Source organism: Girardinichthys multiradiatus, chromosome 13, assembly GCF_021462225.1.
Source record: "Girardinichthys multiradiatus isolate DD_20200921_A chromosome 13, DD_fGirMul_XY1, whole genome shotgun sequence".
NCBI classification, from domain to species: Eukaryota; Metazoa; Chordata; class Actinopteri; order Cyprinodontiformes; family Goodeidae; genus Girardinichthys; species Girardinichthys multiradiatus.
In genome coordinates this window covers 40,221,862-40,239,700 of record NC_061806.1, presented here as the reverse complement: position 1 = coordinate 40,239,700, position 17,839 = coordinate 40,221,862, and the positions used below count along the sequence as shown (strand labels likewise).

At 42.7% G+C, this 17,839-nt stretch overlaps 1 protein-coding gene across 2 annotated transcripts in view; it reads left to right on the top strand.

Moving 5' to 3' along the window:
* Nucleotides 1–17,839, top strand: part of ext1b (exostosin glycosyltransferase 1b) — a 154,464-nt gene that overhangs the window by 2,024 nt on the left and 134,601 nt on the right. Inside the window, exon 2 of one of the 2 annotated variants that reach the window (XM_047384463.1) lies at nucleotides 369–446. The exons of the other annotated variant lie outside the window; for it this stretch is intronic. Coding sequence (XP_047240419.1) covers nucleotides 369–446 — 78 coding nt within the window. The remainder of the gene's footprint in view (nucleotides 1–368; nucleotides 447–17,839) is intronic. 2 annotated transcript variants of the gene reach the window in all.

Below are 17,839 nucleotides of genomic sequence, written 5' to 3'. Positions count from 1 at the left end.
ATTAATATTAGATGACATCACCTCAGTTATTTGAGAGAGGAGGGTAAAATATTCCAGAGTTAAGTGTGTTAGCATGGCTAGCATTAATGAAACGGCTGTCTCTGCATGTTTGTGTTTCTAGAGAATGTAGATTTGGCAGCGTAACTTTGAGATTGCTAAGATGCTGCCGAGATTTCCAAATCCAACATGTTCCTTAACAGACCATGGTTGAAGGTTGAGGGTAAAAATGGAGCACCTTGGTACAAAACCTTCAGCCTTCCTATTAACTGGTGAAAGTCTTGCTCTCTTTTGCTTTCTTGCATGCTGATTAAACCACAGACATGTCTTAACATGAAAAACGTCCTTTCTTTCGTTTGTTTAATCCACAGGTTTGATTTTCCTGATTGGTCCGTGTGGCTATTAAAGGCACTTGCTGGTCAGATGCCAATCAAGCTGAAACCTCTCAGGTTCTGGTCAACAGTTGATTTTTCAGTGTTTCTCAGTCCAGCAGCCACCACAGCAATCACTACAAACGTTCAGTTAAAAACAAAATTAGCTTCAAATTACACCCAGATCATGTCCATCTGTGAATTCCTGATGCATTTTAAAGGTATGATCATAACTAGAGGTGTATGGAAAGGTCAAACTATATCAATTTCAAATAGCTGGTATTTAAGTTCATTAATAAGCAATAAATCAAATTAGGTATCATCAATATAAAGTCAAACCAAATGGGCCAGATTTATTCAAAGCAGGATTTTATTCAGATTTTAAACAAAAGGGTTTTCCTAAAATTACCTGAATCTCAGAAGGGATCTGGATAGCTTTTCCAATAAAAATAATCTGATGAATATGTGGGACTAAGGTTGTTTATGATTTTTAAATTAATTGATCTCTCCTTTAAAATCAACTCTAAAATTTACCGTTATTCACAGCAGAGACTTTTAACTGGAATGATGTAAAGCTCTTTTTTTTTTTTTTTTCGTTCATCTGAATTTGGGAGTGTTGCTGCAATCTGTTCTGCTGGTAAGAAAAACACGTTTTATAGTATGTGCTTTGGACCAGGAGAGGGAAACAGTCAGGCTGTGGCAATGTGCAGGTGATAAAAACCATCGTTTGTAATATTTTTACTGTGTGGTGCGACATTTTCCTTGAAATATCTGTTGGCCTGACGGTTCATAGCTAGAGGGGAGCTGTGTGAGCTGCCTTCAGGGTAAAGGTGACAGATTAGAGACAGTTACTTTATTAATCCCAGGAGGGAAATTATTTGGCCACCGTAGCATATACCATGAATTGATGCAGAAATCATATATTTTACAAAGTTTACCCAATTTTCTTGCATAATTTATATAAGTGATTATACAGACCTGATTGTGAAACCTGCAGGTCATGGTCTCTCAGCATGACTGGTTTGCTCCCCTGGACATGTCCATGTCTCGCTCCCTCCTTTCCTTTCCTTTCCTTTCCTTTCCTTTCCTTTCCTTTATTCCCAAGCAGAAATCCACGTTCCCTGCTCCACTAACAGGGAGCACCGCAGCCTTTACAAAGATATGCATGGACACGTCTGATTTGCACCATGTATTTAGTGCAAATTAAGTGAAAGTCAACCGAGGCAACTCTCCCCTTTGACACTATCGTTAACGGACCTCATCCTCTCGTACTTGCAGGTTCCATGCTGTGCAGTTTATGTAAGGCTGTGGCGTGCAACACCTTGGATTGAATTATAAAGTGATTTGGTGCAAATAAATCAGTCATAAGAGGTGTTAATTACAACTTTAATTTGCAGGCGTTAGTGACATCGTTTCTATTTGGCCCCCAGGGACAGTCAATTACCTCTAATTTTGTCAAGGTGGTAATTAATGAACCCCCCAATCCCCCCCTCCGGGTTCAACAGCTGTAAAGGCACGGTATGTTTTAAAGAAGAGGGCGGTGTTGTCTCAGGTTCACAGGGTTGAACTTAACTGTCAGGTCGACTCCTTTGGGAGTGACAAAGGTTTGATTTCCTTTCGTCGGCATGCAAGGAGCCTGGGTGAACTGCAGGCATATGATAACATTTGTCAGCATTGTTTTCAGAGGGTGTGTTTGTGTCTAGCTGCTGCGCTGCGGAGGTTGAAGGCAAAGGCCAGCGAATAGAAAGTGAGCATCCAGACATATTTCAGTTCGCGCTGTCATAGAGCAGGGGAGACAGAAGCTGCTGGAGTTCTTGAACTCAGAGTGAACTCAAGAACCTCACAGACTGACTCGTAAAGTGGAAAAGAGCTGGAAAAAAAATTCACAAGCACACACTTGTCTTTCCATTCGTCACCCCTGTTCTCTTGCTCCTTCCACTGTCTCCGTCCCTCTGGATGCCCTGGGCTCGCTGTCACCTGGAGAGACATTTCATCCATTATCTGACATTCCAGGCGTTTCTGGATGTCCTACCTCTGCTCTGTGCGTTACCCTGTCTCTCAACCGATCAGACTTCTTCTGCGGATCATCTTCCGATCGGGTCATCGATCCAGCTGATAGCAGTAGCTCAGGGAAATCTGAGTCTTTGTTCCACTGTAGTGTGTTTTACAGCTGATTTACTTTGATCAATATCACTTCCTGTTAGTCGCTTCATTTCCAGCTTCAGAGCTATATTTGATTTCTGTTCAACCAAAAAAAAAAAAAACCTCAGAAAATCTATTTTAATTTTCTATGCAGCACAGATCTTGTTGAGTTTAAAGTTTGCTTTCTGTTCCCTTTCTGATCTCCTCTGTGGTTTAAACTTTTGCATGAAACACATTTTCTTTTTCAGAGCAGATTAAAATCTGTGCTCAGTTTGCAAATTAACTCTGGCAACAAAGTTCGACCCATAAATGAGAGTCTCTGCTCCTGTTATGATTTAGAACCCGGTTTAAAAATTAATCAAACTGATGCCTTTTTTCTTTTTAATCAACTCCAAAGCCCTGTGGGTGCCGACCCACGCTTCGCAGAAACCCTGACAGAGCCCCCTCAGGTAAATGGATTTACATGCAGTCAAACGAGTGATGCTTGCTGATGCCTCGGTTCCAGAGGCTTGGCGGGGAAACCGAGGATGCCTCACAGGGAAGCCGGGCTGCACAGGAATGCATATATGTGTCAGAGCGGCCTGGTGCACGGCCAAGGCAGGTCGAACAGCTGCAGACTGCAAGCACATACCTGGGAGCTTGTTTAATGTCATTGCATATCCAACTGCCAGCGTGTGTTCAGGCTCCTCTCTTCCTGAGGAATGCAACTGGAAGTAATGTCTCCCGCCCTCCAGTGCCCCACACACACACATAAACCCCACTACGCTACGTACATTTATCCGATTGATTTTCTTTGCTGTAATAGCCTTCAATTGGAGTCAATCCGGTCCACTTCCATAGCCGAGCACTGATGAAAGGGGCCCATTCACCGCTACATTATCCAGGGAGTTTTCGGGGCTGCTGACAATAATCCTTGGAGAGGACAGTGGAAGACTATTATGGGCTCTGCAATTGTAAAAAAAAGTATTTAAGTTGGCAAAAATCTTGCGGCTTGTGCTGACTGAACCTCTGTAACCAGAATACATTGTAAAGAGGATCATTTCTCCTTGTTTTTAGTGATTCCACAGGTGCACAACCATCCTTTCATACATTTTTGTTTTATATTTTATGTAAAAACTGTTGTACTGTGAAGCATGATATTTAAACTGAAAAATATACCATGAGAATCTCAAACCAGCCGATGCCTAGTCTGCAACGTTTGACATCTGGGCCCTATTTCATTATCTGAAAACGGTATTCATCCATTAATATCTCCTTCCATCCATTTGTGTCACCTTATCCATCCTTCAATCTGTCCACTAGTCCAGAGGTTCCCAAAGTGGGGGGGATCAGCACCATTGCAGGGGCGACGTGGTATAAATAACTGAAAAAAAAGAATGCTTGGACACTGCTAGCATAATGGACAGGTTTCTGGCGGGGCTCCCACAAAAACGTAAAAAAGAAGATGAAGAATCACCAAATTTGCTACCAAAACAACTTTCTTCCAAGCAAGCGCTCATCAAGCGCGTCTCTCCCAATGTGCAGTGGACAAACCACATGATACACCGCGAAGCACTGGCGTCTAAACAGCTAAGTTTCGAGCTTAATGAAGTAATGACCGATGTCATCGCCACGGTCAACTACATCAAAACACGACCTGTCAAAGCTCGGATTTTTTTGGCACTGTGTGAGGAAATGGGCTCTGAGTGCAAAGCCTTTCTGTTTCACAGCGAGTCCCGATGGTTGTCACGTGGGAAGACCCTGCTGTCCAGGGTCTTTGAGCTGCGAGATGAGATCCGCATCTTTTTGAAGGAAGAAGGCTGTGGACTTGCCCACAAATTTTCCTGTAACAAGTTCCTAATGAAACTTGCATACCTCAGTGACATATTTTTAAAGCTGAATGACCTTAATTTGCAGATGCATGGCACAAACACACACCTCCCACATCTGGCAGATAAAATCACATCATTCATCATAAAACGTGAGATTTGGCAGCAGCGACTGAAAAACGGTAATGTGGACTCATTTGAGAACTTGAAATTATTCATTGAAGACAACAAGCTGCAGAACACAGTGATCTCATGCATGCGAGCACACATCTCTGTCCTTCAGAAACATTTCCTGAGATATTTCCTGGTGCAGGATTCCAAAGAATATGACTGGATCTGTGATTCCTTCAGTGTAAAACTACCTACAAACTTCAGCACATCAGAGGAGGAACAGTTCATTGATGTCACCTCTAATTCAACAATGCGGCTACAGTTTAAGTCAAAGACACTGGCTGCATTTTGGACTGGAGTGGAGAAAGATTATCCACTGCTAGGTAAGAGAGCCCTGGCCATACTTCTCCCTTTTGCCACATCCTACCTTTGTGAGACAGGTTTTTCTGCTTTGGCCTCAATCAAGACAAAATACAGATCAAAGCTGGACATTGAAAACGAACTTCGAGTGGCAATCTCACATCTGCAACCCAGATTTGAGTAGATCACAAGAAACCTTATTTTTCCTCTCAGGGAGGACTTTGTGTTTTACACCATTTTACACATTTTTGAAAAACGGGTTAATAGCAATGTTGAATATTGTTATTCTGTAAAACATTTTACATTTGAAATATTTACACTGTAAAAGTAAAATGGTTGGTTGTTTTTTTACTTGAATGACTGTAGATTATTTTATTGCAACCTGTAATTTACTGCAGTTTACTGAGTTGTGAAATAAATTGCAATAGAGTTTGAAAACAAAATACGTGTGTCTGGTTGGAGGGTCAATGTGTGCTGGGCTGGGGAGCAGCTAAATTTCCCTATGAATCAAAGGGAGGCCCAAGAGAAAAAGTTTGGGAACCACTGCACTAGTCCATCCTTTTCTCCTACCTTTTTTTTGTTAATCTGTGTTCATCTTTCCTTAAAACCATCCCTCTATTCAGCTGTTTGTCCATCCAGTCAACATTTCTCTCCATTCTTGTGTCTATCTTTTCTATCCATTTGTCCTCCCATCTGTCAGTCTGTCCCTTAATCCATCGTTCTGCTCGTCCATCCAGTTGTTAATTGATCTGGCCATCTATTTATAATTTCCTCCATTATTCTGTCCATCTGTCCAAATGTTTAGTCTTGCATCCATCCGTCCATCCATTCATCAGTTTGTCCACTCATGCATCCATGCATTTGTCCATTCATCAGTTTGTCCCTCCTTCCTGTCTTGGGTTTCCATTTCCTTTATTTAAAGCCTGACCACAAACTCATACCGGACTTTTTGTATTTAAACTTTAAAAATAGGCTTAAAGAGAGTCCGGAAAAGTAGGAAAATTTAACATGAAAATCTGCAGGAACCCTTCAGCTGTGCATGTGCGGTTGGAGCTCCATGTCCTTTTGGCAAGCAGATTATCCTGCAGAAATCAGAAATGCAAGCTCATCTAATATCCCAAGTCGCTTCATTATTTCGATGGAGTGTGCCATCAAAGTCTGACAGGACATTTCTGTGGCTTAGCAGCTGCGTCATTCCCCCATTTAATGCTTAACCAGCTTTGTTGACTCGTATTGACTTTGTACTTTAGCTACTTCCCGGGCCGCCGCTGCTCAAGGTCACCCGGGGAGTTGGAAAACGTAAAGGAAATCAAGAGGAGCGAATGAAAGATGAATAGAAATTTGAGAGGAGACACTGAAGCTGTTTGTGGAGGCCTCTGCTTTGAAGGAATGAGTGGGTTGGAATGATGGTAATCCATGTTAGATGTTGGGAATATTTATCTTGTTGTGGAGTTTATTTTTTGTCATTTAACTGACAGGAGCACCAACCAATCACATACCTGTGTGGGATCAGCAGATAGCGAGTGACAGGGAATAATAAGAAGCCTCTCACACTCCTTCTTTGTTCTTTCCCACACTCCTCCTTCCCACTCTGATGTATGATGATCTGGCTCTAAAACATCGCCATGTTTCCCTTTCTCTGACACAGTCGGTGTGGACAGAAACTCAGCAGAACAAGAGCTGGTCGTAGCCACAGCGAGGCACCCCCCACTCCCTCCCTTATCTCGGTGAAACACTGTTATTATGAGTGGGAACAGCCGCTCTCACGTGAATGTCAGCGTGCCGACTGTGGACTCCTGTTGGAGATTTGTAAGTGGCTGAGTGGCAAGCAAACAAACATTTGTGCTGCTGCAGGAGAGGGTGTCACACATCTCAGGTTGCCATTGTTTGTTTTTTCTGTGCTCAGATTAATAAATCATGAATATTTCATTATTGCCTGCTCTCTCCCTGATAAAGCACCCAGCTTGTGATGGAGAATGCTAATGATGCTCAGGATTATTAGTTAGAATGCAGTGCAGCGTAATTGGTGCTCTTTGATATTTTGGTGTGTGCATGTGTGTAAGAGGCAGATTTAGGCCTAAAACTACACAAAACCTCTGTTTGTTATTCCATCTTATCAGGCTGCTTAACCATTTCAAATCCCCCCTCTTGCAGCTTCTGATAGCTCTGCCTTGCCCTCAGCTCATTAAAGTCGAGTCAGCTGTGTGCTTCAGTGGTAATGTGTGGGGCAAGTCGGTGTGTCAGCGTAGTTCCTGACCCTGTTTGCCTCTCCAGCTGCAGGCTTTTAAGTCACCGGCATTTGTTTTCAGTTATTTTGTGTTCGTAAACCTGAAACTTAAATCTTAAATGCTATCACTGCAGGAAGGTGCTAAACGCTCTTGTCCATGTTGCAACTAGGGCTGGGCAGTTCTTGTTAAAATGTGGTCATTTTGAGATTTATTTATCAATGTGTGATTGCATTGCAGGAGGGGAAATTAAGCTGTGTTGATCAGTTATTGAGCCATATTAGTACAAAAATTGTTTAATAAGATTGTCCTGCTGGAGGTAGATGTAGAGTGTGATCATAAAGAGAAGGACATGGTCAGCAACAGTGTTCAGGTAGGCTGTGGTTGTTTACCACCACCAACCTGAACTGCTGCTATTGGGCAGGATGGATCCATGTCTTTATGTTGTTTACAGTAAATTCTGACTTGACCATCTGAATGTTACAGATTAAATTGAGAGTTATCTGCAGGCAAGCAGTTCCAATCTGTTGATGTCCAGTTCTGGTGTACCGTCTACTGCTGAAGCCCATCTTCAAGGTCCAACATGCTCTGCTTTCAAATAGAGATTATTTGAGCTGATGTTGCCCATCTCTCCTTCATCTTCCAGCCTGCTGCTCACTGGATATTTTCTTCCTCTGACTGTTCTTAGTTGACCCAAGAGATGGTTGTGCATTAAAATTCCAGCAGATCGGCAGTTTCTGGATTATTCACACCAGTTCATCTGCCACCAGCAACCATGAAACATTCAACGTCACTTAAATTTCCACATTCGGATACATAGCTTGAACTTCAGCAGTTGTCTTTACCACGTCTAGAATGCACTTGTGTTGCTGCCATGTGATTGGCTGGTTTGCTATTTGTGTTGAAGAGGCATACCTAATAAACTGGCTGATGATTGAATGAAACTTGTGCATTTCCACCTTTTTAAAAGAAGCAACAAATTTGCAAGTTAATGGCTTTTATTCCCCCAGACAAAAACAAATCCTGTTACTTTTCAAATGTCCGTCATCACAGCCAACCGTCAAGTCATCAGTCGCTTCTCGTCTCAGATCTGAGGTTTTTGTTGCAACTTGTTTTCATCTCATCAGGTTTTTCCTGTGTGCATCTGCTCATCCACCCATATCTGTGTGTGTTTGATCGCTCTGTGTCTGCAGACTCAGGCGTGTAAATACAAGCCTGCATGTGTGTGTTGGTCCGTGCACACATGATGGCCGGGGTCATGACCCCGCTGTCTGAGTGACGAGGACAAAGGCCCACTTTCTGACCCACATTCACTGACGGATTAACAGCACAGCCAAGCTGCCCCCCCCCAAACTCAGAGGTGGCGGCAGCAGCGGGAAGCAAGAGAGGGGAAGAACTAGGGTGAAGATATGGGGGGAAGGGGAGGTTTGGACACGGACTCAGTTCACAGTCTGTAAAGTCCAAGTGTACCACTATACTGCTGTTAGGCAATGGAGGTAAATCAGAAGAAGAGATACCTTCAAAATGGAAAATTGTTGGTGTTAACTGAAAAAAAAAAATCCTCTTTGCAGACAGAAATCAGCTGGAAATGGATGATTTATATGCTATAATTGCAGGAATAAGAATTCATGTCCCTCCCCCCAGGAATGTCAGGTAGTTTTTTTAAAGACTCAACTAATGAGCGAACTGGTATTAGAAGTTGTACCCTCCTCTTCCTTCTGTCACAGCTGAAGGCCTCTCATCCCTAACATGTGCTGATGTAAAGGTTTGCAGGCAGGGAAGTAAAGAGAGGAGCTGAGCAGTTTTTGGAAAGCTCTGACAGCTGAGAACAGAACGAGGGAAACGAACAAAAAGAACGTCTCTGTGTTCCTGTGAATTCAATTAAAGCAGACAGGTCTGTGACTGGCCGCAGCAGAAAATGATGATCAGAAAAGACTGATTGGTCCTCATTAAATGTTACTGCTGACAGCGGATGAGAGGAGGATGCTGGTGCTGCCTGCAGGTTGGAGAGTCTGAGTTCGGGTGTGGGCTTTTTCACCTTGTGGCATTCAGAGGTTGTATCTGAAGGAGTTTGCTTAAAAAACCCTTGAATAATCAACATTAGCAGTGTTACTATGAGAATTGGAACATGCCAGCAGTCTGTTTTGCACCTCTTTATGTTAAAACACTAGATTCCTTACTTGTTAAATGTGTTAAATGCTACACCGGCGTTGCTTAAATCTGTGCTGCAGTTGTCTTCTGCAAATTTCTTGTTTTTATAATAAAAATAAAGACAGGAGTAAAGCACCAATAAATCTCAGTGGTGGAAAGTGGTGATTTTTAATTCATTAGCTCTGTCCAGTGATCAGTAAGTCAGATATGGAAATCAGACATGTTCTTCATGTTCATTAAATGCATCAAACATGAGCTTCACAAAATTACCTCACATGCAAATATGACATTGTTGTTGAGTATTAGTCAGTCAAGTTACCTCACGTTTTGGCTCTTCTTTCTTTCCTCATAAAGCTCTCAGCTTTATCGTCTCGGTCACTAAAATCTACATGAGGTGTGAGAAGCAGATACTTTATTTTACTGTAATGGGCTCCCATATACTCAACCAAGCAGCCCTTTGCACATTGATCTTGCAGTTCAATATATGGCGCGGCTTTAATCGTAACTATACATGTTTCAACATTGTGTTAGTCACACATTTCTGCCAAGTTTGGGGTGATTTTATTTATGTGTTATGCTATAAGTGCTGTAAAGCAAGAAAAATCTGATTTCAGTTTCCATTAAGTTATTTACTATGGTTATTATGATGTATTTTTGGCATTTAAAAAAACTGCATATTTTAGTTAAATATTTTCCTCATGTTTGGGGTGATTCTTATGTTTTTTACTGTAACCACTGTAAGATAAGCTTTTCATTGGTCTTTTTTCGCTGTTTTCCTGGGGCATTTCAAGCTTGTTCTGGTTCTGCAGTAAATGGACTGCTGTGTTCTGATTAGATGTACATGAATTGACTATTTTTGAAGCAAGGAAACAAATATTGCTCTTGTACCATTTGAAGTTAACAGATTTTATGAGCTCTGATGGAGATTAAACTGAAACAGAAAGCAGAAATAACTCCAACTCATCTCCGGCCCGCTCTGAGATTCATGCCTTTGCTCTTTGCTTTACAGGTCCTTCTCAAAAAATTAGCATATTGTGATAAAGTAAATTATTTTCCATAATGTCATGATGAAAATTTAACATTCATATATTTTAGATTCATTGCACACTAACTGAAATATTTCAGGTCTTTTATTGTCTTAATACGGATGATTTTGGCATACAGCTCATGAAAACCCAAAATTCCTATCTCACAAAATTAGCATATCATTAAAAGGGTCTCTAAACGAGCTATGAACCTTATCATCTGAATCAAAGAGTTAACTCTAAACACCTGCAAAATATTCCTGAGGCCTTTAAAACTCCCAGCCTGGTTCATCACTCAAAACCCCAATCATGGGTAAGACTGCTGACCTGACTGCTGTCCAGAAGGCCACTATTGACACCCTCAAGCAAGAGGGTAAGACACAGAAAGACATTTCTGAACGAATAGGCTGTTCCCAGAGTGCTGTATCAAGGCACCTCAGTGGGAAGTCTGGGAAGGAAAATGTGTGGCAGAAAACGCTGCACAACGAGAAGAGGTGACCGGACCCTGAGGAAGATTGTGGAGAAGGGCCGATTCCAGACCTTGGGGGACCTGCGGAAGCAGTGGACTGAGTCTGGAGTAGAAACATCCAGAGCCACCGTGCACAGGCGTGTGCAGGAAATGGGCTACAGGTGCCGCATTCCCCAGACCTGGGCTACAGAGAAGCAGCACTGGACTGTTGCTCAGTGGTCCAAAGTACTTTTTTCGAATGAAAGCAAATTCTGCATGTCATTCAGAAATCAAGGTGCCAGAGTCTGGAGGAAGACTGGGGAGAAGGAAATGCCAAAATGCCAGAAGTCCAGTGTCAAGTACCCACAGTCAGTGATGGTCTGGGGTGCCGTGTCAGCTGCTGGTGTTGGTCCACTGTGTTTTATCAAGGGCAGGGTCAATGCAGCTAGCTATCAGGAGATTTTGGAGCACTTCATGCTTCCATCTGCTGAAAAGCTTTATGGAGATGAAGATTTCATTTTCAGCATGACCTGGCACCTGCTCACAGTGCCAAAACCACTGGTAAATGGTTTACTGACCATGGTATCACTGTGCTCAATTGGCCTGCCAACTCTCCTGACCTGAACCCCATAGAGAATCTGTGGGATATTGTGAAGAGAACGTTGAGAGACTCAAGACCCAACACTCTGGATGAGCTAAAGGCCGCTATCGAAGCATCCTGGGCCTCCATAAGACCTCAGCAGTGCCACAGGCTGATTGCCTCCATGCCACGCCGCATTGAAGCAGTCATTTCTGCAAAAGGATTCCCGACCAAGTATTGAGTGCATAACTGTACATGATTATTTGAAGGTTGACGTTTTTTGTATTAAAAACACTTTTCTTTTATTGGTCGGATGAAATATGCTAATTTTGTGAGATAGGAATTTTGGGTTTTCATGAGCTGTATGCCAAAATCATCCGTATTAAGACAATAAAAGACCTGAAATATTTCAGTTAGTGTGCAATGAATCTAAAATATATGAATGTTACATTTTCATCATGACATTATGGAAAATAATGAACTTTATCACAATATGCTAATTGTTTGAGAAGGACCTGTATATGAGGTGAACCTGGGTTTTATTGGGAGTAAATGAGGCTCTAGTTATATGGTTGTTATCTTTTCGCTGCTGAATGGTGAAGTGCAGAGTGTGTCAGAGGTCATTGTATGCATGTCTCTGTTGGAATGGGTTGCTTGGTGTTGCTGCTGGTGGTCTCATTGCCTTTGGGGATTTGTGTCATCCTGAATGACCCTGCAGCCGCTGAGTTGGGGAGCAAATGAGCCCATTTTTCTCAGAAACCATCCTGCATCTGTGATGGCCTTCTATGAACATTTCTGCCTAATCAAAGGCACGCCGATCAGAAACATGGTTTACCCCCATTCCTGAGTTCCAGGTCTCCCTCGGGAGCTTTGCAGCAGCTCAGCAGTAGAAACGAAGGGAGGGTGGGGGGTTGTCGGTAGTTTTTATTGCCTTGCAGAATAGCAGCTTTTATAGCCCCGAGAGGCCGTTTAGCAAACGCCTACCAACAGGCACATCAATAGGACAGAGAGGATCATTTGACACCAACTTGAACGCTGATCTCCTTCCTTCACAAGGATGAAAACAAACACTTAGCCCTGCCGCTGGCATTCATATTTAAATAGTAATTGGCAATAGGAGGAAATCTAAACAAGGACAGAGAGGAAGAGGGAGTCGGGGGTGGAAGAGGGCAATGGCTTAAAAAGCATTATGTCACAGAAGAATGTGTGCATGGCACAGAGTTTAAGGGGCCAAGGCTTGAGGAGAGAAAGAGGGTTTTGTTGGAGCAGATCTGGCCGGCAGGTGGAAGGACTCTCTGCCCCGTCTGGTTCTCTCTGCTTTATGGGCTGGTTTGACTTCCACCTTCAGGGTGTAAAAGTTGTCCCCAAAGGGGTCCCATTGTCCTAAAGTTTGTTCACTTTCCAGAGCTTTTGCCTCCCCCATATGGGTCACATCGAACAATCCCTCATCGTTTACTCCTCCGCCGCTCCTGGCAACAATGGTGCTCCAAGCCTTCGTCGGCCCGCATCTGCTCTGCCAAATTCCACAACCCTTAAGAGATAAGCAGCAAAGCCTAAAGTAACGAGGAGGAAGAAGGAGGTGGTGGTTATGAAGGAAGAAAGCATTTGGTGTCACCAAGGAGAGTCCTGGTACGTGCGCAGCGTGGTTGTACGATTGACTGGAGAGAGCTGGAACAGAATCGGGCTTATTGCTGTTTTCTTAGTTTTATTAGCGGTTCGTTTGCTGCTGCTTTGTGGAGTTTAGCAGGAGCTTCTCCTTCTTTTTTTAATACAACAAAGTGCAGTAAATGGTTGTGATGCTGTTTTTTTTTTTTATTAACACCCACACTCCTTTTCAGTTTCCACCCATCTTCTCCTTTCTTTGCTTCTTTTGATTTGCAATTATTCTCTTGTGCAGTCATGATTCTGTCTTGGAAGCTCAAATGTTCTAGATAGTTACATATACCTGGAAGTTTGACACAATTTGTCACTTTAAAACCAGAGAAGTGGTAGCATCATGCTCTAGGAAGGCTCTTCTAAGCAGGGACAGGGAAGCTGGTTGTGGTATTGAGTCAGGGGGCTTGAAAAACAAATGCACCACACATTTGTGTTAAAAATGAAACCCTTGAATCACTGTTTACTTTAAACTAATGTGCTCGTGGTTGTAATGTGACAGGTGTATGAATATTTAGCATTTTGCAAGGTACGGATATTTAATTCCACATGTATGTGGGCATTAGTCCTCATGATCGTAGTTGTGTACCCAGAAGCATAAAAATATTGTTTATAGGTGAAATTTTCCACCATAGAGGCAGACTCAGGTGGTTTTTCTCCCTGCTTCTCACTTTCTTTGGATGTACAATTGAGTCTTTAAGATGCTTTTCCTTCACATTGGGGCTTTTTTTTTTTGCATCCTGAGTCGTATCGTCTGCCTCACCGCCTCCCTGCCCATGGCAGCAAATTAAAAACATGTAAAAGGAGAAGAAACCCGGGCGAGTTCACCCAGAGATGCTTTCAAGAATCTGAGCCTTGGAAATAAAGACAGAATAGAGAAGTGGAAAGCTGAAGTGGGGGAGTGAAAAGAAGATTCATAACGAAGAGTGCAGTTCAACAGGCTTTATTTTTTTCTGTGAGGATAAAACGAAGAGCTTATTTCCCTGGAAAGTTGTGGCATGACAGCACGTTGTTTTCAAAGCTTGTGCGTCTTGTTTGCCAGCTTTCTCGGTAACTCGTGTGGCGGCGGCGTTCTCCGGCTGTCTGAAGTGAGACAGGTGAGGGGCAGCGAGGGGTGGTTCTGATCCTTGTACACGGCTTGAGTCCTACAGTAAGATGGGGATGCTGGCTGCAGAGGGATAAGACGGCAAAGTGAGAAAGCTGGGATTCATTATTTAAATCTGTAACAGCCTCCAGTTTGATGCTGCAAATGTTGGATTATAAATCCAAAATAAGGAAGCCAAATGTATTTGTGATGTTGGACCACACAAATAAACATTCATTTGCATTTAATGTCTTGTCCTTTTTTTACCATCCAATAAATTTTGATAGACTTAACTAATCTCGGTAAATACTAAAAGTAGTTTTTAAATAATGGTTTAAGTTAAGTGAAATAACTGCCAGCAAGTCTTTACGTCCCTGGAGGACATTTGTCCCACTGTTCTTTGCAGAACAGTTTTAGTTCTGCCATTGCAAGGTTTGCAGCATAAACGCCTGTATGCATGAATTTAGACATGGTTTAACCATTCCAGGGTGATCATCTTCAGGCTGTAAGATTATTTCAGCTCAATCTAATGTGATGGGGACGACCACAGCATCTGAGTCGGGGACAGCACTGTAGATATTTTGTCTTATTTTATATATTTACTTTTGGTTGGGCAGTTGTTTTGCCTCGACCTGGAACTGCTGAAGGGTTGAGCTAACATTGCTCCACAGCTGCTTTTATAACGACAGCAGCATCTTTTGCTCGCCATTAACTAGTCTGTAACTAAACCTCATCACACACACCAGCAGGTAAAATGAGCTTCTGTTGAAGGCTGGGTGGGATATGCCTCTGAGATGAAGCCAAATCTCCGTCATCCAGAGGGTGCTCGGAGTAAAGCCACCGCTCCTCCTCATGGAAAGTAGGCATCTGATTCAGATGCATCCTGTCGCCTCCTTTCTGTGGCACGTCCCACTGAGAGGAGACAACCAAGGTCGACCCTGAATTCGCTGGTGGGAGTAGATGTCCTTTCTGCCCTGGGAACAGTTTGGGATCCCCCATAATGCCACTGGGGAAGTAGGTTTCTGTACTGGTTTTCTTCTCTGCCCCCCATCTCTGATGCATGGAGCACAATGGATGGACGGTACCTTTTTTAAGGCAAAGTTTAAAAGGTTAATTTACACAGTTCAATTAAGAAGCTCTGTAGGAAGAACTAAAAAGCGTATTTACTAGAGTATTATCATACCTGCTTACTGTGTTTCCTGGATTCTGCTTCTGTTCTGTTGAGTACATGGTGTAGGACCCGGGCCTGGTTCTGAGCCAATTAGCTTGAGCAGCTTTTTTCTTTGATATTTTAGTGTAACTGTATCATTACATTTAAATTGAATGCGTAAATATAAAATATGGGGTTGGTTTGTTGAAAAGGTGCTGTTTGAGTCAAAACGGGCCTGAACCCACTCGCCATCTTTCCAACGTATATTTTAGGACTCTCAAACTACTGATTTTAAAAATATTCCAGCTAAGGTTCCAAATGCCGGTTTTTGCCAACCTGCATGTATTTCAGATGTTCCTCTTACCACTTTTGTAGCTGTGACATTTTTGTACGAATGTCGCTTCCTTTTGGTGCCCCTTGAATGAGTCCTGGTGGCTGCGAGCAGCTTTCAGTGCCACTGCCTCCATATTGAGGCCAGAGGTCAAAGTCTCCTGATGTTTCTCAGACAAACATGTGTGAGTCTCTGTGCAAAATGAAACGTCTCTATTTGCGAGCAGGTCCCATCTCAGGTTTGCAGAGTTATCCTGTGTCCTGGGAGTGTTTGTCCTCGGTTCAGAGGAGCGTCTTATCACCGCTCTGGTTTTTTATATATGTTTGTTGTTTTATGCATGAAAACTATAAGGAATTGCATTGATCTACAGAAAATGAAGTAACAAGATGCAAAGATGCACTGAAACAGGAGTTAAAAGCAGCAGGACTGGCCAACTATTTAAAAGAAAAGCCAAGATATCAGGTTAAGTTATAAATACATGTTTGCTCTTTATTGGGACTTCAGAGCATTTAGATGATTACAGAAAACACGGGTCGGTAATGTTAGCATCTGTTTTGTAGTCTGGACTGATTCTCAGTGTGAACATCTCTGACGTGTTTGAACTGTTACCCACAATGAGACACTCAGAAATCCAGACAAGTGTGTGTGTGTTAGCGTTTACATGGCAGTCTGGGCTCAGCGTGTGTGTGATCAGTTTCATGCTGCCAGGCTCTCTGACTGTGTGTGCTCACTTCAGCTGATTCAGGACTGGCTCCTGAAGCCGACCTCTTCCTTCCCTGCCAACAGGCCCACCTTTTTGACCAGAACCTGGCGCCGGCTCTGACTAAAGCTACTCATGTGTAACACCCAGAATCTACAATGTATGAATAATGCATCAGCCAGAAGACTTCATCTAGGCTCTTCATATGCTGTACAGTAGAACGTCGGGTCAGACTGGTACACTCAGAGTAAAACTCAACCGCCTCAACTTGTTTCTGCTTTAATCAGCTCCCTTTTCTTCTTCTCCGGAACCTTAATAAAGATGGGTTATAATTCATGGCACTGCAATAAACTAGGGCTGCTGATCAAACGCACGTCTGCTTCTTGCTCCAGACTTCTTGTTCTGCAAACATAAAACCACCAGGTTTTAAATTCTGCTGTGATCTTCATCACATATTAAGGCTTGGTCAGGACGTGGTGTTCGGAGTGGACCCAGAGTGGCGTGGTGAGTAACTAGATCTTTAAAGGAACAGAAGAAAACTCACAGCAGGGTGAAGGTGGCCAATGCAGACATGGACAAGCTTGGCAAACAGACTTGGCATGAACAGAGGAAACGTTTCCGCCAGGAGTAAACAGAATAGAGGAGCAGGTGGACCGAATGAAGCTGATAACAAGCTGTGGCAAGAGTGAAAGCAAAACATTGCTGAAACTAAATATTACAAGGACATAATCAAGCCTAAGAAACATGGCCTGAACAAAACATAAATGCACTTGAAACAAACTACAAGAATCACGAGAAAGTAAACCTCAGCAACGAACTGAAGCACCACCTGGAAACAATGAACAGAAGCAGGATCCAAAACTCAACTGTGAGAAAACAATAAAAGAAACGCCCCCAAATCATGACAGGGTTTGAATCTTTCCCACAGAAAAAGGCCGTCTCCACCTGGAACCAAACAGAGTCTGGATGAGGATGGGAAAACAGGAAATATTCGTTTTTCAAATCTGATCTCATGTCCCTCTATCTATAAACGTTTTATCCAGCCAGCCTTTTAGCCGTCAGTTTGGCCGTTTGTCTTCCCTTCCTTCCAGCTGTCTGTCCATTCGTTCTGTAGATTGTCCATCCATCCATTCAGGGAGTCATCCACCTCTATATCCATTGGTCTGTTCTTCTGTCGGTCCATTTAACTATCCGTTTGTCAGTTCGCCCATCCGTCTGTCCGTCCATTTGTTCATCTATTCGTCCGCATGTACGTTAGATCCCTGCTCCTACTGTGAGCCTGTTCATCTGTATGTCATACAATCACTGTTAATGACTTTTTCTGACTTAGTGAAGCTTTACATCCGTTGGTATCTTAGCAACAGAAAGATTTTTCCTCTTTCTTATACAATAATGACCAATAAATGTGGTCTTGAAATGGCACAAAGAATAATGATATACTTTAATTAGAAATAATGTCAGAATGAATTAAAATCTGGAATTCAGTGGTGAGACTTGTTGCAAAAGAATCATAACATATAAATGTCAAATTACAGAAACAAACCCAACCTTTTCCTTTTTGAGCCTGCTGGGTTTATCCCATTCTGTGTGGCTCAGATTCCTCGGAGATCCCGGCGTCGAAGACATCCACTACACCCAGCTTTATGTCATATCATTATATCAGAAAGGCAGGAAAACAAGGCTACTTTTTCTTGATTTAACAG